General features: G+C 38.1%; 1 protein-coding gene across 1 annotated transcript in view; it reads left to right on the forward strand.

Moving 5' to 3' along the window:
• Positions 1-22,607, forward strand: part of MARCHF1 (membrane associated ring-CH-type finger 1) — a 123,551-nt gene that overhangs the window by 85,442 nt on the left and 15,502 nt on the right. Inside the window, exons 4-6 of the mRNA XM_085319893.1 lie at positions 2,387-2,466; positions 2,772-3,509; positions 14,486-14,666. Coding sequence (XP_085176019.1) covers positions 2,387-2,466; positions 2,772-3,509; positions 14,486-14,666 — 999 coding nt within the window. The remainder of the gene's footprint in view (positions 1-2,386; positions 2,467-2,771; positions 3,510-14,485; positions 14,667-22,607) is intronic.

Raw genomic sequence — 22,607 nt, forward strand, 5'->3', positions numbered from 1 at the left:
TGATACCAGGGACAGACTTGCTATTAACTGGTCCTTCCACTCCTATTTAAGTTGCAGAGATTTGCAGAGTAAGGAATATGTGTAAGCAGCTTGGTGGAGATGGCCCTCAAGTGGCTGTGCAAAATGCAGTTTGCAAGCCTAAAGTTTTAATCAACTGGAATCAGTCAAAAAAGTCTCTTTTTTCATAAGTAAACATTAGAAAATGAGTATCAGAAACACTAACTTCCTTAGTTTTAGAAAGCATTCTATCTATTCATTAAAAGTTATTTTAAAGTTGTTACAAACAGTATTTGTATTTCAAAGTTGTAGAAACCTTTTGATTGAAACACCATCAGAGATGAGAATCWGAATCATCTTGGGAGTACCTTGGGTTGCTGAGAGTTTCTTGCTTTGTTTTTTGAGTATTTAGTTGGTGCGTAGGRTTTGTGCCTGCACAGATGTCAAGTTTGTCCCAATATGGATTAAACAAACAAACAAAAAAAAAAATTTTTTTTTTTAAGGAATTCATGGGAATAGTTTCAGAGGAAAATAAACCTTCCTCTGAGATACTTGCAGCTCAGCATATTATKAGCATCATTATGCGGATGCAGGAGAACTTGGAAGTGAATTGAACTGCAGAGGGCTGAAACAGTCCAAGCTTTTTACAGCTAAGAGTGAAATGTAAGATATAAGCAATCAAATTTGTGATGTAATTTTTATCTGAAAATAATTAGATTTCAATCCGTCTCYAACCCCAAATAGTAAGTGTAAAAGCTTTTCAGACAAATTATTTTAATCTTGGCTTGATTCCAAACCTCTTAGGACTTGTCTAGCTCACTTCCTGCTTTTATAGCCATAAAAWCTGAAAGTTTCTTGAATGCACGCAGACGTACTGCACAGTAACTGCGCTGCTGCAGCTGCTCGCATTCCTTCAAAGTCTGATGCCTGGGCGAGGTGATACAAACCTTGTCTTTATGCCATGGAGACACATCACCACCGTTTAAGATCCAGCCTAGCCCGTGGTGTGCCCAGTCCCTGGGAGAAGCAATGGTACAGCCCTGCAGCTGCAAGAGAGAGGAGGGGAACAAAAAAAGGAACTAGTCACAAGCGATGAATTCAGTGGCCCACACTGCGCTCTGGGGCTGGATTTCTGCAGCAGTCCTTCGTCTGCTGCGGAGTCTGGAGGGGTCTTTTCTCCAGGTTCAGCAGCATGTGGCCCAGCAGTGTGGGACGGGTGCTGATGTCTGCATCTTTCCCCTAGTAGTAACAATCAAGTAGCTGGGCGAGCTGCTTCAGGCATGCCTGCTCACTTAAAGCTGGTCACAGAGGTTGTATGCCTATGCATATCCCTGCTGTGTCTGATTCACATTCCCCTACATAATGTGTAATTGAAATGATGCCTTTTGTGGAAAAAAAAATCAAATACAAACTATTTTTTGTACCAATGTTTGTACTTTTTTCCTGTTTTAGCTTGGAGTCACTCTAAGATTCTTCCTCTGCCTTATGGACCTAGCCAGTCACTGAAAAGCCATTTAAACAAAAGGATTGTATACAAATGCTTTTTCAGTTTAATTTCTTGTGCTAGCTATACTAATAGCTAATACTATACATACCTCCAGAATGATCCTGAAGAATCACAAGGCCTTGTGTTTAAATTTGGATTTCATAGAGCAATGCTGCCAATAGATTGCAAGGCAGATGGAAATGACTTGGTGCTAACACCATCAAAATATGTTTTTAGTGGAAGTATTGAGCAACTGAGTTTGCAATTTAAAACTACCACATTATGAGCAAAATGTCATATACTAAACATGTTTTATATCTCTCTTGCTGTTTGAGAATATGATCAGCTCTGTAGAGCTGCAGCCTGCGCTTTGGTTTTCTCAGGCTCATCAGTTTCTCATTCTTTCAGCTCTTCCAGATGATTTGATTGCCTTGAAAACCTTTTAAAACATACTTTAATTTTCTCAATGTTCTACCAGCCCACTCCATGTAGCTTTGCTTTGTGCTCGTCATCACTCACCGTAATGTAAATGCACTTCACCTCATTGTGAAAAGAATCATCATAGTTTGTTTGGCATGATACAAAAACATCCTTTTCAATCAAAAACTTGCAGCAGATCACCACCAAAGTGAAATCCTAAATGCTGAAAGCTGCTTCCTCAAAGAATGACAAAAAGTAGTTGTGAGCAAGTGAGGGCTGAAGACGTTTGGTCATATTTAGTTCCACAAATAGGTTTTGCTTTTGGTCAGGCTTCCTGTATTTTGTGAACTTGCATGTGTTCAAGAGTACACTATGAACAGCAGCAACAGTTGTTTTAATTTTGTAATCATGTGGAAAAGCAGTAAAATATCTGCAATGTATTTCATGGACAAAGATTCCAAACTCTCTAACTTATTTCAACAGGCAAGCAGTCCTACAACAGGAACAGCTCCCAGGAGTCAGTCACGGTTGTCTGTCTGCCCTTCCACTCAGGACATTTGTAGGTATGTGCTGAGAAAAATATGCTTTAATCTGRCTGATATTCGTTAGTTGTTGTCTTTGTTAAATAATATGTAGCTCTTGCTTCTGCTTAGCACTAGTCATAATTTACACAGATTTTAGTTTTATTTTGATCTCTGTTTTGGTTCTGGTTTTGCTTTTCAGTCTTGTTTTTCTGGTAAATTTCACATTCTCATTTTCATCCTTTTTTTTGTGTGCATGTGTGATATTTCTCTCTCTCTCTCTCTCTCTCTCTTTCCACCCACCCTTACCATTTCCATCCTTTTCTTTTGCTTACGGCTTTGTCTAGATCTACTACATTGCATGATTTGCCAGAAGATGGGCTTGAACATACAACCCCTGTCATGGTGCTGACCCCTTCTAGTAGGGAGTCTGGTAAGAAACAAGTAAAACGAAGGTTTAGGCGGAAAAAAAAGACTGGAGACAATGATGAGCATACAGAAAAGCAAGGAAAGGGGAAGGACTGTAAATTACATCCTGAGGCTACGAGACTGAACTGGATTCCATCCGATTCATCATCGTCTTCAGATGAGAGTCAGTGGGCTCAGGTTAGGAGGAGAGCAAGAGAAAAGATCAAAATGCCCAGGAGAGGGAGAAGGAATAGATCATGCAGTACCCAGGATGGGTCCTCAAACAATAACACTGTTGAATTTGTCACCCTGGGGACAATGGGGAAAAAGAAGCAAGAGGTATCTGATCCTGAGAATCCTGCTTTAAATCACCGCAGAAGAAGGGTTCCGAGGTTTAAGGAATCTCAGTCTTCAGCATCATCTCAGGAAGCAAGGATTTCCTCAAGGAAATGCGGAAAAAGCAAAGGGAAAAGCTACTACAGAGATCGGCAGTGTGCATCTTACCTTAGACACAGTGAGGATGTGAAGGACTGCTTTGCAGAGGGAGGCTCTGGCAGCGGCGCTCTGGCAGCCCCAGAGAACGGAGCACCTGCTGGAGCAGGGCCCCGTGTGGCTGATGCTGTTCACAAGTCTCCAGCGTTATGTGATGACTGGTCTGATGATTTAGAAGTGTGCAGGTTAGTCTAACGAGAAAGATTTAACGTACTTAATAGGGATTTCTTATCACCATGGGCTAAGTGCCTTTCTCTTGACTGCTTTCTGTCACTGTTCATCTGTAATAAACTACTAGATAGGCCACAGGAAATTACCCAAAATGTTTTCTGCAGCAAGGTTATTAAATCTCCATCTGTTACTTGAAAACAGTAGTCCTGGAAGGAAACTAAATGTTTTTTCTTTGCTAGACAGACACACTGTGCTCTCTGGCAGAGTATTACTGTGTTTTAAATCTCCAGCCAGAGCCAGAGAATGAGGCAGGAGGCCAGTGAGCTAATGGGATATGGAGTTTTTCACTCTTACGTGATCAGTTCAAATCCAGCTTTCGTCTCTCTTTGTCATTTAATATCGATTTACATGAAATAAGTTTATAGTTCTGATTCAGTGTCTTTCAAAGTTACCATTACCACAGCAGTCTGGTTGAAGGTTTCTGTAAAACACTGTTTCCAGTCAGGCATAATTTGTACAGAACTTTGCACTGCTGTTTTACGTGAATGCGTAGAGGCTGTTAARCTGGTACCCGTCACAAGGATGGCAAAGATACAAAAGAAAGTTTTGACAGAATAAGTATTAAAGAAGTTTTGAGAAGGAGAAAGTAACTATCTAGACTAAAAGAGAATTGGCCTCTGACAGCCAAAAGTCTTTTTGCTGAAGCATGTAATCAAAAGATGAGCATTTTCCCTGGAAAATTAGGGCAATGTTGGCACTGCTGAGCTAATGCGTGAGTTTGGTGTAGAAAACTGAGTGGGCTTGAGTCACTTGATTTAGTAGTCTTGAGACTGTACCATCCAGTAAGTTTAACAGAACTGAAACAAGTATTTTTTTTTTAAAAAAACATGGTGAGCCAGAATTGACTCTCATCTGTCAAGTATAAAATGAGGATGAGGCTTAGTTTCTTGATACGGTAACGGAAAACTTCTCACTTTTTGCTGGGAAGAAATTTGCATGGAAATGTAAACAGAGGCAGAATGAGGAAGTTCACTGTACTGCAGCATGCAGTTTCACAGTGTACTTCAGCCTGCTAACACACTGCAAAGGTCCTAACTTCAAAAACAAAAAGGTAATGCGCAGACAGTGTGCTTTTTCATAGCAGGAGATACAAGACGTTGCTAATGCTAGTGCTGTACCCTCCTTATTACAATTATCAGGCAAGAGTGATCGTTTCAGTTACCTGCCCGCTATCTGTCATCACAATCTRAGATTCTTCCGAGCAAGGTCTGCCGGAGCAACACCAGCTTGCACAGACAGGCCGTGTCTCGGGCTTGGGACCCCTTTGTCTTACAGAAATGCAGAGAAGCAGCAGTAATGCAGTAACTATACTTGATATTTTTGTAGCACTTGAAGTATGTCTACATGGTACCAGGCAGAGAYGTGCAGAGATAACTGAGCCTGATCTTCAGAGTTGTCTTAAATTTCAGAGCCACCAAGCCTATGCATATACATYGAATATTCACTGTATTAAGCACAGTGCATATAATAGGGCCATCTGATTAACTGAATATAAGCTACTCAAAAATTGAAGTTATTTCAGTATAGGGCTTAGCTGAACCAGGTTAAAAAAGGGAAAGTCAAAGTTTGGTAACAGTCTCATTCATATAGGTTTATCCTAACTGCTGCCTAAGTCCCCAAACTTAGTGGAAAGTAGACTCCAGTCTTTTCTCTGTTTTCTCAACTCATTCGGTTTTACTATGATTTAGGCATTGTTTGTAACACTTCGAGCTTGGCTGAGGGTAAAATTTTGGGGCCTACATGCAAACTTTTCAGCTAGGCTCCTGTTTAGTACAGGAAAATTGACAACCTTGATAAGGATGTGTCTGTAGGCTTCTTCTCAATGGAGAGACTCTATGAATGACTAGCATTAAACTCAGTGCAGTTGGTCATTTGGCCTGTTGTGCAAAATTTGTTGATAGTTGTAATTGCACTTTCCTTCCTTTCCAGGAAGAAAATTACCTCTGGGTAATGCTGTATTTCTTGTTGTCATTGCTAGGTGTATCACAGCTGATGATAATACATTTAGGAAAACTTACAAAATCAGAAGCAAACCTATTGCAATCTATCTTTATCTCTTCTAATAAGTAACTCAGGTGGTGGCAAACCACTTAAGGTTACCTAGTGTTTCCTAACATCCTTTTTTTCATAGCCGAGGAGTTATCTTTCTTAATCTGTTTGTAGACAGTTGAATAAAAAGGAAGACATCTATTAGTTGTTGCTATCAATTCAATATAGACTGTTGTTTCTGTTGGTCAAGATAGGCCCATGTATTTAATTGACACATTATCTTACTCCTTCTAAAAGAAAAAAAAATAGCTTAATATCAACATACAGCAAACATTTTTCTTCATGAAAAATATGACTTTTTTGTGATATGTTTGTTCCAGCACTAGAATTTACATAGCAGCTTGTGATGCGGAAATTTTGTTTTCTTCAGGAGATGTTTCTTCAAACTTTTCTGCATAGTTAGTGGTTTCTTCTGGCTGATGTCACAAAACTGGCTGAGATGAATGGCTCTCACCTAGACGGGACTGTGTGGAGACAGTAGTGGAACAGGGATCTAGAACCTCTCCTGGTACTAGTTCTTTCATCTTTGTGTGTTTGAGTAGGCAATTTTTATGCTTTACTTCCTCATGAAATACTGGTGGTGGAACACATTTATAGCTACCCATAAGGATRTAAACTGTCCTCTACATGCATTTAGGTGGGAATATGAGAGGACATCCTGTTCTAATAGAAGCACATTACGTTCGATATATACTTCATCTAGCCTGACGCAAGCATCTTGGATYGCCTCAAGTGAGACATCTCCCCTCTTTTGTCATTCTAAAATGATGAAACAAAGGTATGACATCCGTCACGCTCTGCTGTCTGTACAGCCTCTTCTCTGAACCTCTTCCTTTTCTCTGGAGTCTATTAAAAGGCAAGGTTTCTGCTTCTGTAATTATGGACAACTACCTCAGTTYTGACAATGCTGAGTTGTTACGACACCTAAACTTTTTTGAGATTCACTGTGTAGGCTTTAAAAATCATGTAGTTGGATTCTCCCTTTCCCTAAGCTACCCTATATCTGAGATTTTCCTCATAATTACTTTATTCTGCAACCTGTCATGTCACTCGGTCACTGAAGAACAACCTAAGAAATGTCTTTCTCTGGTCTGCACCACAGTAGTCTCCCTAATGGGAAAAGTTATGTGTGGGACTCCATAAAGTGAATGGATTGTGAGAATTTAGTTCCATTTTTTTTTGCATAAGGAAAAAAAAGTGTTGGTTGATATCACCACTAATAACTAGTATATCATAAGTACCTTGTGCATTGACTCAGAATTAATATTTGATAATTGATATATTTATTTTTATTATTTATTATAGGATAATTAAAATATATTTTCTATTTGACTAGTTATGCTTTTGGTCTTAAATATTTTTGTAGCACTGATCTCATCATTTCAGTGATAACACTGAACTGTAGTTAGTTGAAGTGGAATTGATTACAGTGAAAGAAATCACTTACATTTAAATAAAATGGAGTTTTTCACTGTGATAAAATGTGTATCAGAAGTAGATTTTTTTTTCTGAACTCCATGAATCGATCTGTATACAATCAGGTAAATGAAGGCTCTCATTTGAGGGTGTACCTGAATAATGGGAGAAGAAAGGGGAGAAGTTAAGAATTTAACCCTCATTTGAAATGTGTGTGCTGAAACTGTGAAGCTGTATCCAGTAAATAAACTGCTGTGCAAAATATGTAAACCTGAAACACGTGCAGAGCCCTCCAAAACCAGGGTGCCGAACCGCCAGCCTGTATAGTGTCAATCTGAAGATTATTTTTAACCTGCTCCTCTCTGTGCTGCGAGTGCCTTACTCGGAGTCTCGAGATGATACATCCCTTCATGAGGTGCCCGAACTTCTGCGTGAGATGTCCTGCATGTTGCTTTCTCACCGCTTCCTTTTAAAGAATTGTGACTGCAGTTTACTTTAAACTGCTGTTTAAAGCCATCTTTTTACAAAATGATTTGTTTGATAGTGTCTTTCTCCTCCTGTAGGTGATGGTCTAGTGGTTCATCAGTCTTTGAAGCAGTAGGAAATCCTGGTTAATTCTGTTCTGTACCTGCTAGTTCAAAGCCCCATCTGTCACCTCTTTAGCCATCTGGTTGTGCAGTCTCTTTTGGAAGCGATCCATGATTTGGAAGRGTGTAAGGAAACCCAGAAGAAGGCAGACATGTCTTTGTTGTGGCTCAGGTCACTTGCTGGGGYGAAGTGACTCCTGGGTTCTGGTTCTCTCTCTCAAAACCCGTTACTGTTTTATCTAACATCTGCTTGATGTGAACAGATGAAATGGCACCACTTTCTGCTAGAAAGTTTGGGTGAGAGGAAGTGTTTGTTTTCAAGGGTCCCATTATTAAACACTTAAAGCTAGTTTATATTCTGTMGGGAGTTTAATTATTTAAAGCTTTGACTTGCACTAGAAAGATGGGAGGAAAGCTAAATTYATTAAGTTGCAGTCCTGGGTTCTTTAATCTTGCGTTTGAAGAAGTCAGTCTTGTCTGACACCTATTTTGGGTAGCACTGACAGTACATCTGGGACAGGAATTACTTGTAACTCTTTACATGRTTAGACATCGTATTTATCACCTGTAATGGAAGATTAATAGAAGGACAAGAAATGTGGATGAAATAAATTTATTTAGTGTGGTTTTCCTAATGTAGCTTGTTCTTGGGTCTCTTATAAAATCTGATCACGTTTACAGAAATCAGGAGACAGCTTTACCCAGACTGTTACAAAATTATACTGGTGTGGTGCAACGTTTTGAAAATGTGTTTTTCTCTAGTCAGATAAAGGCAACTGACTCTATAGCATAATGGAAGGGCAGGAGTGACAGGGAAGAGGTATACAAATTGATTACATTCGGTATGCAGAATTAATGTGCTTCATTCACACTGTGTTTAAATGGCGAGGAAGACCAATTTGTCATTTAGATTATTTTATGATTTAACAGTAGAAAAAATGGAAAACAAGATCAAAAAAACAAGCCTACAAAATGGAAGCAAGAGAAACATAGCATGCTATAGCCTGTTGCTGGCTGAACATAGAAAATTTAACTGTTTTTTCCAGTGAATTATGCAGTAGCAGTTTGATTTTTTTTTCTTTTTTTAATTAACGAGTTTATTATTTGCTGTGAGTTTTTCATTAAGTGGTTGCTCTGTATTTAGTTTCTATCTGTCTATGGTTCCTTACCAAACCACTGTAGAAATTGGCAGAAATGGAGAACATTCTTTTTTGGACTAGAGAACAGTTTTCTGTAGATTATCAGACAGTAACCAAAGCAGTTTGTGGATCCTCTTACAAACTTGTGGAATTGTTTTCTTTTGGTCCACTGAAAATAACCTAGGGGCTCGCTGTAATTTATGGTGGCTGCTAGTCATCTTCACAACCAAAACCAGAGTGAGATTCTTCAGTCATGTCCTGACTAAGCTCCCTTTAGTAATAGCAATGGTATGTACCCACCAAATGATCACAAACCGGGTAAGAATTTATCTTTGAATAATCGCGGTGAGTCCAGATTTGCTTTCCAATAACAGGCAAGATTTTGCCTGCTTATTCAATACTTTTTCATTAAAAATAGTAATTCTTTGAATAGGTGTTATCTTCCTTTAGCATATTTACACAGGAAAGATATTTTCCCCTTTTATTAGTCAGATCTGTTAAGAGTTTGAAAGCATTTCTGTTCTACTGGTGTACTTCCATCCCCAAGAAAATGGGAATATGGGTTGGGCATCAGCYGTAGTTTATTGTTGTGCTCCGGTCACMGTGTGTAGAAAGTGTCAGTAAACATGCGACACTCACAAGACAGTAACTCCTAGTGTAGTCAGCAAAGGGATCTCCATAGGTGCCCTAGTTCAGATAACAGGCCTACTTTAAAGCAAATCTTGTGCATTCCTTTACTTTTGCGGCATTSTGGTCCTCGTTGAGAGCTGGTCTCAGGGTGCTCAAACTGTACTCCCTTTGAATGAAACTAGACTGAAAGATGTGTTTGGAATCCAACTGCAGATCAACATTCAGTCCACAGAACCACTTTAAAGAGTAGACTTTGGCCTAGTCTAAAGCGACTCCAAGCAAAAAGCACATGATGTGGATATCAGAATTCTAGCTGTTTTTCTCAGCGTGTTTTGCTGCTCTTGCACAACCCTACTTGTTAATGTAGATATAGCAATATAGCATCTAGAAACATTAGAGAACAACACAGTTTCTGCACACACARTGTCATTTATAGTTACTAAACATCACCATACATCATTGCTGRCAGTATGCCCACTCTCTGTCTTCTATCTTTAAAAGCCTCAGAGGCATTCTTCTGGGTTGTACAGATGTTAATGAAGACAAAATTTGGCCTGGTGCATTTGTAAGAATGTTTGTAAGAACTATTTCCATTCCACCTTGCTGAAATTAAGCCCTTTGTCTTTAATAGCCAAAAATCCTGGAAAATTGTATTAGGTACTCTGATGTCTTTGAAGATGCCAAATTTACACCACTTCTCTATTACAAAATCCRCTGAAGGGGTTCTGATTATGCCAAATAACTGCAAACTCTCTTCCACCAGCACTACTCCAAATGTTGAGATTCTTACATAGCTTGAAAGGCAAAGATGGACATGGCGATTCATTCATATCCTTGATAAGCTTCCTTTGACAAATAGTCATCTGTGGAAATCAGTTGTACAGATGAGTGCACACCAGCTGCATAAGGACAGGACACTAAATTTCATGATGCACACATTTCCAATAAACAGGATCAGGGGAAAAATAATTCGTAGTCATGGAATTGAAGACAGTTGTGATAATAACAAATTCTAAATGTGTTTAACTTCTGAGTGCTTTAGCAGCATCCCATAATTTTAATCTAACAAGAAATTTCTCATACATTACATATATATAYACATATGCACACACATAMATACACAAATACATATATGTGCTGTCAGTATGCTCTTCTGTGAAGGAAGCAACTTTACTTGCTTTYGCATAGTCATTATGGTACAATGTTTAAAATGTCTCTCAGAATTTCTTAATCACTACTTTATCAGTCAAGTTTTCAGSATCTTTTGATTGTGCTAAAGGCACAATGTTTTATCAACTAATATTCTAAACAAAAAGCAATACTGAAGATATTTAAAATGTTCTTTAACAAACTTACTAATCTTTTAATTTCTGTTTACATCTCTAAAAAATTTAATTTGTATTGTTCTGTATTTCTGCTTGAGAATTGAGTTTTCTGTAGGGACCATGTAAAATAAATCTGCAACAGTTTTTTGTGTAAATTATGCAAGATCTTTCACAAAGACTATTTTTTTTCAGTTTCTCATTTTTTATTTTTTTCCCAAAGTGTTTTGTCATTTTGCTAATTTATTACATTATAAATGATGAAGGACTTTTGTCAGATATGTGCACTCTATTTGCATAAATGCCTCCATTTGGTATATCTGTGTGCTGAAGGTTGCAGAAACAATTCTGGACTAGAGAAATATGCAACTGCATGATAACACTCAAATAAAGCAGAAAAATAGGCATAACAATGACTGTGCATTATTAGAGTATTATTTCATAAAATTTCATAGTAAGCTTCTTTAAAGAAAATATATCTATTCTGTAATCTCTRTATGTAGGTGTATGCCTTTACAGACACATGCACAATTTGTGTGTATCTGATTCRGAAGATTACCTGATACTTTACATATTCTCTGTTTTCTGGAGTTACAYGTGATTCATAGAGCAAAAGCTCCTTTGAACCTTGGCCTAAGCTCAGTCATGGTGCTTATCTTTTCCCCTAGGGAATCAAGATCCTGTTCGTAGGCAGRGGTCTTTAAAACACTGAGCTGGTAAAATTACCAAATTATTTTTCTGCATGCTCGATCCATGATTATAAAGGGATTCTGTCTCATCCAAATAACTGGTTTTCTTCTCTCCATTTCTAGAGGATCAAAAGTATTGCACTATAATGAAGCCTGTTCCTCTGCTGAAGGACTAGGGAGTTGAGAAGAGCTGAATACATAACTTCTCTAAGTGTGTTTGAGCAGCTGAAACTGTCAGTATTAACTGTAATCAGTGCTGTTCTACAACTTGTAAATAAATCAGTATAGGTTTAGCCTTTTCTTGGTGGTTTGTTTCATAGTGAAGAGTGATTTTTTTTCATTCAACTCATTTCAGAAGTAGATGAGCAATTTTTCTGAAAAATTTACTCTCAGGATGATAACAGTCCTGTAAAATGTCAATCTGATGGCTGAAACTTTTGAACATATCTGATCGTTTAAAAGTGGGAGACTAGAATGGAAGTACTCTGCTGTCCATTTAGTTTAGATACAGTTCAGATAAGTGTGTGCTTTCTGCTTCTATCTTACTTCTGTTTGTACAACGCACTTTTTGAAAACATTGCTTGCGCTTTATTTTCTGTAATTCATGCTAATGACTACATACGTGATAGGCCAATCCATCAGAGAGCAAAGACCACGAGTTTCTGGTTTACTGCTCAAAGATAGCCAAAATATAACAAGTTATCTGCCCCAAATCTTTCAAAATTTCAAGTTTGATTTTATTCTTATTACATTCTTCGTGGTTAGAAAGCTGGAAGAGACCATTAGAATGTTTACTTGGATGTTTCATATAATATAGGTTCTTAATGTCACCTGTTATTTATACGTAGAGCTGTAACTTTCAAACACCAAAAGCACAAATGGGATGTGTAATTCGTATAATGTTTTTTTGTAAAAGCATTTCTACTGGAGAATACTTTTATTCCTTTCAAATTTGCAATGTCACTTCATTTGAGGATCCCAGTGGAGACTTAGGCTTGTATTTTAGCTTTTAAAATAATGTAAAACAATTCTGACAATAGTAGAAAAAAGACTCTTGGGTACCTAGCTTAGTTGTCTAATTTCTAAATAGCTTAAATGCTAAAGCCTGTAAAATAAATTATATATAGCTTGGATTAAAATGAACAAAGACTACTAGTTTTCCTTTGGGAAACAGCTCTAATTTAAAAAGAAAATGATGTTGTTTTTTATGTAACTCTCGACTGGGAATGCATTTGTTGAAAAAGAGCTATTTATTCAGTGTTTTGAAAATGCAGTTCTACTTAAGGTCAGTAAGAAGTCAGCATACAGCAACTTTCCATAGAACTACTAAGCCACTGGTATATTTAGCTTGGCTGGGTTAGTAAAAGAAAAAATGTATATGGAGTTATTGTAAAATACAGATTTGTCACAAAAAAATGTATTTGTGCTAGATACAAGCTGTGGGGATTTCCTCCTCCCTCCCTCTCTCCCCTTTCCCCTGCCATGGGGTAGAAGAGGCTGATTAGTCTACAGGCATCGCTGAAGATACTAAAAGCTTGACGTGCATGCAGTAGGTTTCCTGAGCTTTGATTTTTGCTGGCTTTTTTTGTCCCTGGCTATGTATCTGGCGAAGCAGCTTTACCCTGCTTTCCCAATATTGTAGTTTCGTTTTCTCTTGGGTCTAGGCTGTACCATGGGAGAACAGTGAAGCTGCTGGGTTTGGTCCATACATTTCATTCAGACGTTCAGCTTTCCCGCTTCTGCTTCTCCTGCTTGTAGACTAGGCAGCGTCTGTGCTGTGCTCTAGCCAACCGTTTACAGGATGTCTCTGCACAAGTCTTCCCTCACCGGGCTGGCAGCAAGACCTGCTTACTCACGGCAGGGCTGTCCCCGGCCCTTTTCCTACCCCAGGAGCTGCGTGGCCACCCTTGTCTGCGTAAAGGGAGAGTTGCTCCTTTGGCTTGTGCAGACTCTTCTGCAGGCCCCTAACTGAGCGTGYCTTTCCTACGGACTTTCTCAGCTGCGAGTTTCATTTGAGTGACACAAGGATCAGTGCCGTTGTTATTACTTCTCTGTTTTGAAGCGACATGTCTCCAGCTTCAGCTCCCCCCCCCCCACTTGCCAGTTGGACTCTTAGAAGATTGATTAAGGCCTRGGGTTTTGTTGTGTTTTGTCCTAGGCTGGCGGTGGGAGGGGGTTGCTCTTCGTTGAGGTGAACCTTCCTTCCCTTTAGCTGTTTGGGTAGCACTCTGCTTGCCATGGGGCTTTCTTTGCTGTTAGAGAAACCTGCCAGTAAAGCTGCCATTGGTTTTGATGACTGCTTTCCTGATGTGCTCAGGAGTTGTTTGGAACTGAGGAAGATCGGCAAGACATTTGGAYGCAGGTTGCAGGAAAAGCCATCACCTTAGGATATTAAGACACTGATGATTTTAAGCAGAACTGCAATGTGAAAAGCTCTCTATCCCATTACAAGGCAACAACTGCTGTGGGACCAACCTCTGTTTTAGGGTCTGCTTACAGCTGTAGTTTTTGTCTTCCCAGATAATGCAGCTATCTACTTCAAAGGGACAGTGAAGACAGAAAAAGAGGAAGGACCATGACTTTTTAACTCCTGCCTCCCAAGAAGCGTGTGCATGTGTGTGTACGCCGTGCTAAACACGTTACTCTATAATACTCAAATCTTTAACTATATAACTCCAAAGAGGTATCTTAGGAGGGTTTTGTACTTCTCATACTGGATATTTTCAGTTTGGGGTTATGTTCTGCTAACTTTGAGTATTTTATCAAAGCTGCTTACAGACCAAGAACTATTCAAACATAACTATACAGAAGAGCACAGATTTGTGTCTTAAAGGTGCATAAAAGGGAAAAAGTATTATTTCTGTCAATTCACCTTCATAATATATAGCAAATTCAAAGAGAAATAGCTAACTGAAGAGAAATTATGAAGTGGCAGAAAGGAACAAGGAATATGTTCTTGCTGCTTAATCTAAAAGGTCGTACACTTTGGCTCTTAGGAATATCAAATCCGAAAATGAAAAAGTAGTGTAAATAAACCAGAGCCTTTGCATTGCTCCTTGGAAAGTCCCCTCACTAGCTCTTGCTGTCCTTCCTGTCAGGATCTGTCACTGTGAGGGAGATGATGAAAGTCCCCTCATCACGCCGTGTCGCTGCACAGGGACCCTGCGCTTTGTTCATCAGGCCTGCCTGCACCAGTGGATTAAGAGCTCAGACACCCGCTGCTGTGAACTCTGCAAGTACGACTTTATAATGGAGACCAAGCTCAAACCTCTTCGGAAGGTACGGTGCCATTGAATTCAGTTACCCTGAAGCGGCAAAGGGGTGGAAGGGCTGCACAAAGCGCTGCCGTACTTACAGAAACTTTTACACGTCCAAAATGGCTTTTTATTTGCTATTGTTAAATCAATCCCAATGATTTTATTCCGATGTTTTAAGTTAATCAGTTTACAGCGCAGAGGATTTGGACCAAAGACTCTTCCTCTTTCAGCGCACATGCAATATAGTTGCAGAAATAAGTTTTTTGTATGTAGTATTTTTATCTTCTCCTTTTTGCTAGTGGCTGTTTCACTTATTTTTAAGCCAGAAGGAAATTTTTGTCGTTACATTTTGCTCCCAAGTAAGACTGGCCAGTTCATGCAGCAGTTCGTATATTGAGCCCATAGTTTCTAGTTGGGACTGATGCTTATACCAATGTGGAGAGGGCAGCTCTGAAGTAATACAATCAATTTAGCTATATCTGTTTCAACTGTGACACTTCTGGGCAAATTAATCACTCATTTATTCACGTAAGTTAATAGAATCTGAACTGCAGGGTGACCTAACATCCTGAAAGTCAAATACATGTTATCTGTGCTCAACTATTTTCCAGAATAAATCAATTCAGTGGTTAACGGGTTGTCAGTATAGGGAAGATGAAGAATTTGTTAAACGTGGCTTTTGTTTTCTTCAGAGTAAGTAACTTCTGTAATTTTTCTCTTAAAAGAAAACCCTCACCCTGTTCAGATTTTGTTGCATCTTTTAAGTTTAAATCAATCAAGAACATGGCAAGTTTTGATTTTAAAGTAAATTTCAATATGAGCTCTCTCAAAGCATGTGGAGCTATTAATTTATAACTAGTGTATTTATTTCCTATGCACATGCAGTATGTTGTGTTTTGATGGCAAAAGACATTTTGTTTTTGTCAGCCTCGCGCAGATAGCAGCTCAGAGAAAGGAGAGCAAATGGCACTCCTCCTCGTTTCTCATCCAGAGAAATTGTCTAGTGAGTCTGTGGTGATAAACCACTCTCGAAGAGCAAAATGGGATTGATTTGACATGCAAAGCATGTGACAGGAAAGGACACAGTTCTCAGGTCCCAGGTAGATCTTGCCAGATTGGCAATTGAAATAGATATAAATAAAAACTTGACTAAAAAATTACGTTGCGTCTGTTTTTAATAATTGCAGATAAATTTAAACTAATGTGCCAGGAAAGAGATAATTGTATAAAACCTCCTGCCTGTAGCATGTCTTTTGATTTTTTTTTCTGCATACATGCTTCTGTTTTCAACACAAATTGCCTTAGCTTTCCACCTAGCAAATACACTTGCAAGAACCATTTTCCCCAAGAGAATATACAGATATCAGTATTTAAATAGATGCCTTATCCTGACTGTGTTAGACTATTGACTATAGTCTTTAAAAACGTAGAAATAAAATTTATAGCATACAAACTGAAAAGGGATGAAAAATGTACATACCTTATGATATCAGCTGTAGTTYCTTTTAATTGTGTTCCAGTTGTAATGCAATTCTTGCAAGTTGTTAATTTCTTCATTGAATGATTAATACCTTTTTTTTTTAAATCTGTTTAGCCATATCTTGTATCATTGGTTATCGGGTATGATTTTGATTTCAGACATGCTAAGGATGAGCCTTTTCTTTCAGAGAGGATATTTTAATTTCTGCTCAAAGTCTTAGATTCTGCTCAAAGTAGTACTCAAATGTAGTTTCTCTCTCTGACAGTAAAATGCTGACCATGTTCTCTACCTCAAAAGCATCGCTAACAAATATTTGTCTGTAAAAAAAAATGAGCTCAGCATCTAATTACAGATCCTGTCTAACGATTTGCACCCATTTCAGAAACCAATATTGGGAAATATTTTTTCAAATACTTTTAAGAATCTCTTAAAATCAGATATACTTGTTCGCATTTATAGCTTTCAGCTATGACATCCTTCATGTGTTGTGTTAAACTAAATGCATAATCACTACTTAGTATGCACTGTCATCTTCTTTTATCACAATTTATGGAAGACTCTTCCATTATGAGAAGCTGTTTWGTAAACCAAGCGTTTTGAGAGCTGTTGCAAAGACAAGGTAAGGGAGGAAAGAGTGATCGTGAAGAGATCAGCCGTGTAAGTACAGCTGTCTGGTAACTAAACAGCTGTTATAAAAAGCTTGTTTGTTAAAACCTACATATTTTGCAAARATGGAGAATTGCGATGGAACAGTATTTGTTTGCTTACTGGTCCTTTATGCAAGTTGTTACAGAGCCTGGAAGCCTGAAGTCTCAGCTCTGGGGCATTCCCTAGGAGTTCAGGTTTTCTGAAGAGTGGTTACCAGGGACCAAAGTGCTGCAGGCCTGGGCGGCTCTTGAAGCTGAAGCTCTCCACAGTCCTTTCCCCTTGCTGCAGGATCTGAAAATCACTATAGTCACTCCAGGATTTCCAGAGCTTTTTGAGGTCCTTAGGTTTGGTAAGGCCTGGCTATGTGCTAGAGTCTGAGAGTCTTGACTGTCCGGCACTAAATCCAGCTCTGCAGCAGTGAGTTAAAAATTCATAAATCTCATAAGCAGTGAAGATGAGGACTTCTCTGGTGTTAGTGACAGAAACATTATGAGCAGCGTCAGCTAATGACTAAATCTGATGCAGTTCTTGTCAGCTTTCCATTTGCCTTATACTAACTGGAAATGGAAAAAAGTGCAATTGAGTCATAAACTTTTGACAATCTTGAAAAAAGGATTTAGTTTCAGTGTTAGTTTCCTAAATGAAAGACCACAGATGTATTTCCAACAGAAGCCTGCATACTTAGTTCCATGAGAACCTGTGCTTTTTAATATAACCAGAAACTAGTTTCCCYTACAATGAAAATTTGGGGCAAGCTCCAACAGAAGATGCTGTTTCCATAATCGTTTGAAGTGGCATTCTGCAAGTGAAAGGGTCCCACCTCCTGACCAACTTCGATTTTTAACCCCTACTATATTTATGATGCGAGATTGTAGAGTTTGGTTCTTGCCAATACAGTGCTTTATAATAATCAATTTGATCATAATACTTTTGTAGCATTCTAACTGCTGGTCTGCTGAAGGGAAAAATTACAGAGCACAGAACCTAATTGCAGGTATCTATGCTCTTGTTTTTCTGCTATCACAAGAGCAGGATTTAACTATAAATCAGCRCTGTTTTAAATCAACCTGTGCATTATCTTTATGCATGCTTCAGCCTTTCATGCGCCCTAAGTATTTCCTAACCCCTTCTGTCAGAGTCCATAGTTGTATAACAAAATCATGTTTGGATTTTGTGCCCTACAGCTGTTAGCACCGTAATTGACAGTGGACAGCATACTAAGTTAACATAAATGAGGATACCTCTRTTAAAAGCTATAGCCTCTTGTCATATGCACCAGTTACTTAATTTCAGAATCCCTGAAAGGACCAACATCCAATAAACCTTAATCATTTTAGTGAATCTTTGCACTGAAATAATCTTTTTAAATGATGATCAACCAGCATKGCAAATGTTTTGTACATTTGAATAGATTTAATTATTGGCTAAATTTGAATTTAGTGATTAAATAGTAAGCACTTCAGTTTGGAATACTGGATGTATTGTCTAATGTATTGATTTTATTTCTCTTGATCTCCATTATGTCCATTATTTATGCTTATAAAAGAAAATAGTTATATTTGTAGCTTTAACTTCTAGAATTTGCAGTGCATAATGCAGAATTTGTTGTTTAGAGAGTAACTTTATTTATCAGGCAGGGAATTGGAAAGTGACAGTAAGCTGGTGCCAGTTTCCTGTTGAGCTCTAGCACRTAATAGCTGCACCCTGAGAAAAGCAGTTCTTCTTTAAAAAGAATGTAATCTTGATAAAGTGGCACCTGCATTTCATATCTCTTGAATCTAGTATTTGATGCATAGAAGAAACAGGATCTGAATCGAAATACTGAGAGTATAAAATGGAGGAAAGTGTCACATTAAAAGGTGCTTAAAATAAAGAGAAATCTTCAAATGGAGATTTCTCCACAGTATCTCACTATAGAMTTCAGATACTTTTCATATTTAAATTTTGCTGTCTAAGATTTCTGGTGTCTCTTGAGTTATTTTCCCTTGATATATTATCCCAGCAGATTATTCTGTGTTGTCAGATATGTCTATATTCTCTCCTGATTTTGTTTTGCCTTTGAAATTGTTTACAACCAATGTTTTATTTATGAGGCATAAGCAATATTGTGCATTGTTACCATGTACTTATTTAGTTACTCCTCTTCATTAAGAATGAACAAATCAATTTTTTATTTAGGGAAGCATTATGTACCAATTCCRCTGCCTTCTTTCTGTGGAATTTTTTTTATTGGGGGGGTGTTGATAGAAAGGGTATCTGTTTTTGTTACATTAAACAGAAGGAAACCCAGTCTACAAATACTGATAATCAAAGAAACCTGATCTTGTTTATTGTGAATGTGCACAAATATCTTCTAAGTGTTTATTGCTCTTGTATTCTGTTTTTGCTTATAAACTGATAAATAGCACATCAAAATCTGATATAAGGTGAATCTCTTTGCGCTAGTGCATTTTACACCCTTGAACTCTTTGGGACTTCTTAGATACCCATCTGCTGTCATTATAGGAGAAGGAAGGAATGCTCTTTCTCAAGTTGGTATCATTTATTTTATAAAAAAAACAGCTTGTAATAAGTGAGATAAAGTGTCYGTGCCAGCTCTAACTCCAATACAGGATTCACAGCATAAAGCCCCTGTTGGAGATATATGGTTTCCTACAGCCCAGAATAGGGTATTTAAGTCCTGGAGGGAAGTTAYGGAACAGATTAATTCAAATTTCACACACTCCAAATGAAGCTAAACCTAGTTTGATCCTTTCAGTGCTCAATGTGGCTGGATTAGTTCGTTAGGGGGAGATATCAACTGATTGGTATGATGTTGATTTACCTATTGAATTGAAAACAATCTTTTAATATAATAGGTTAAAGATATTCTGTTGCAACAAGACCATTGGATCAGGAGAAGGGGTTGTGTCCCAATTAAGATTTAAGATTAGAGCCCCAGGCATCTTTTGGTTGCGGGTAATGCCTAGCTCTAAGGCACCTTTTATCTCAAGAAATCAATAGTCCCACAAGCTCTTAAAATTGTGGAGGGGAAAATTAATCACCTGTGGAAACAGGGGAGGAAAAAAAAAATGCCCACAATGCGACCTGGAGAGCTGAKAGCCGAAAGGAAAGTCTAAAGCGAGTATTTTAAGTCCCATTTCTCTCCCAGATGTAGGGCTTCACTCTGTACTGCAGGGACATATCTGCTTCTGCTCCCTCTAGTTGAATTAGAGCRGCATAGGTTGCCTTTTTTACAAAACAGCTGTCACTTGCACTGCTCTTAATCCAGCTGTTAGAGCTCTTAGCTCGTGTGTGAGACACCAGATTCAGCTCCTTTCTCTGTGTGCTCAGTGCAATCCTATAGGAAGAGTAAATCTTGAAGAAATATAACTGCCTGGAGGAATTAGTTCAGGACTGGATCTTTGTGGGTAAATCTTCACTATTTGATAAAACTTGGTACTACTCATGATAGATTCAGTGAGGGCAAAAGATGTTAAGGGTGTTGATTTATTTTTGTTTAAATGCCAGCTGCACTTGGATAATTTGTATTACACTCCTGTTTAGGTATATAGTATTGACTGCTGAAAAAGTGATATTCCCTGCAGAGACATCTTTGTGAAGTCCTGCTATGAAATCAAAACTAGTCTCCATTAGAAACCGCTCCTCCTAACAGAGCAGACTGTCAGAACCAGAAGTGACCTGCAGAATCTCCTAGGGGAAGAAAAGAAAAAAAAAAAAAACAACAACTTTGAGCTGTCATTACTGTATTGCTTGCTGTTTACTTCATATTGCCCTGTGCTGTGAAGTATGAACCACCTGGCTTTTTCATCTCTTTTATAATAAGACTCATGACAAGAAGTGATAGCTAATATTGCATAGGTCAGGTAACATTGACTTGCTGTGGGATTAGTTCCGTTAACCCAATTTGGTGAATACCTTTCAGTGCTTAATACACAGAAGATCCTACATTTCCTTTTGATTCCTGGTGCATCTACACAGCGTTGTCAAGGCAACCTGCTCCAGTTTTTTCTTTCTTAGAGCAAACTGCATCTCAAAACATTGCGAGCCTCAAATCATTTCTCGTAACATGGGAGGTCAGATACTTCACCAGTGTGCACACAGGCACAAAGCTATTACTTTCTTATTGGCTATTCTGTCATTATGGTGAATAACTTTGTGCTCAAGGGAGAAYGTGTATATTAAAGCTTTTAAAGCTAAAATAATTCTATAGCGTTGATACCCTATTGTGATGCCTCAAGGATGCAAGGGACTACTTTGTTCAGACAGTTGTATTTCTGATGTTTGAGAGATAGTACTAGAGCATTACTGTTAATTTATATGTAAATAGATCACACGCTGTAGTTCAGAGCAAGGCTGTCTTGCATTTTGTACCATAACAAAAATAATAGAGCGTACAGTCTTCATAATGGTAGAATTTGGGTTAGCTTTTCATCTCTGTATTTTCATTCATTCAGCACAGCTTTTTCTCACAAAGCTGTTCCAATTTACATGGATTTCTGACTAGAGATGCTGACCTCTTGTGTCTCATACCTTGAAACAGTCATAAGATACCACTGGGCTTGCAAAAAGTCATCTTACTGTGACATTTTGCTGAGACCTCAATATATACAGTATCCTTTCTGGGGAGGGAAGAGGATGCTTTTATTGTTGTTTGTCATCTTTTAACTTTTTTTGAAGAAACAAAAAAGTTTTTGATGATTCCTCTTTTAATTAGCTCCTAGTAACCAAATTTGCTACTTCTGCTGGTCAGTAACATTTACAAAAATATAGGGAATTCAGGAGATTGACCAGCTTAAGGCATTAGTGATGTTGTCCACTACTGTGCAGAAGCAAAAACATGAGCTCTATCAGGTACGAATCCTTTTGTGCTTCCTGAAGTCGTCCGAGAGCACCTGCAGCTCTTGGGCGTTCGCAGTGGAAACCAACACAATTCACAAGTTRCAGAAATGAACTTTTTTTTTCTGAAATGTTTTACAGATGCGACTTGTATTTTCAGCAAAAATTACATATCCGTTTTACATAGAGGACACTTTACTCTTGCATTGTGCAGCTTATCAGCATCTCTCTCTCTTTTTTTTTTAAGTAAACAAGATTTTTTTTTTCTTTTTTTTTATTTGGGCCACTTTGGTGTTCCATTTTATAGTTTGGCCTCACAAACAGTTGTAACTGCGCAGCTGGTCAGCTGGACCTTTGAAATTAAGGAACAGAATCCCTCAATACTGACTTTACCACTAAAGAAAATGCAAATAGAATGACATCCTGACACAAAATGGATAGCTAGTCATGTCAAATTTAAGGAGTATAAGAATCCCCCTAAACATTGGCCTAAACTGTTGATTACTGTTTGTGGACTTTTGTAAAAATGCCATTTTTACTGTTCAGTTTTGAAGCTAAGGATTTTACTGATTCTAATAGCAGTGGGCTGCTGGTCATGATCTGATAGACTAATAGTTAATGCATGTATTGACCTGTCACATAACTAATACATASAATTTTACAGTGTTGAATTACATCAAAATATATTTTACATCAGAACTACTGATAGGCGTATGATATGAACTGAGTTTTAGTTCACAAGCTGATGCTTGCTTATTGGTGGGAGGCATGCAAAAAATGGCTTCTCTTGGACCATGTCAATGGCATATATGGTACTTGATCTAAATTGTGATCAAAGGGGATAATTATCATAATTTATTCCCTATATTTTATGATTTTTAGTGTTGATTTAATTTTCTTCCTGCAGCATTCTATTCAAATCACTTTGAATAAAAGGCCTTTTCCTCCAAGAATTTAAAATCTTTCTTTTTTCATCTGCTGCCATTTGTTTGTGAC

The sequence above is a fragment of the Rhea americana genome, unplaced genomic scaffold (assembly GCF_003343005.1).
Source record: "Rhea americana isolate MKP2758 unplaced genomic scaffold, rheAme1 scaffold_60, whole genome shotgun sequence".
Classification (NCBI taxonomy): domain Eukaryota; kingdom Metazoa; phylum Chordata; class Aves; order Rheiformes; family Rheidae; genus Rhea; species Rhea americana.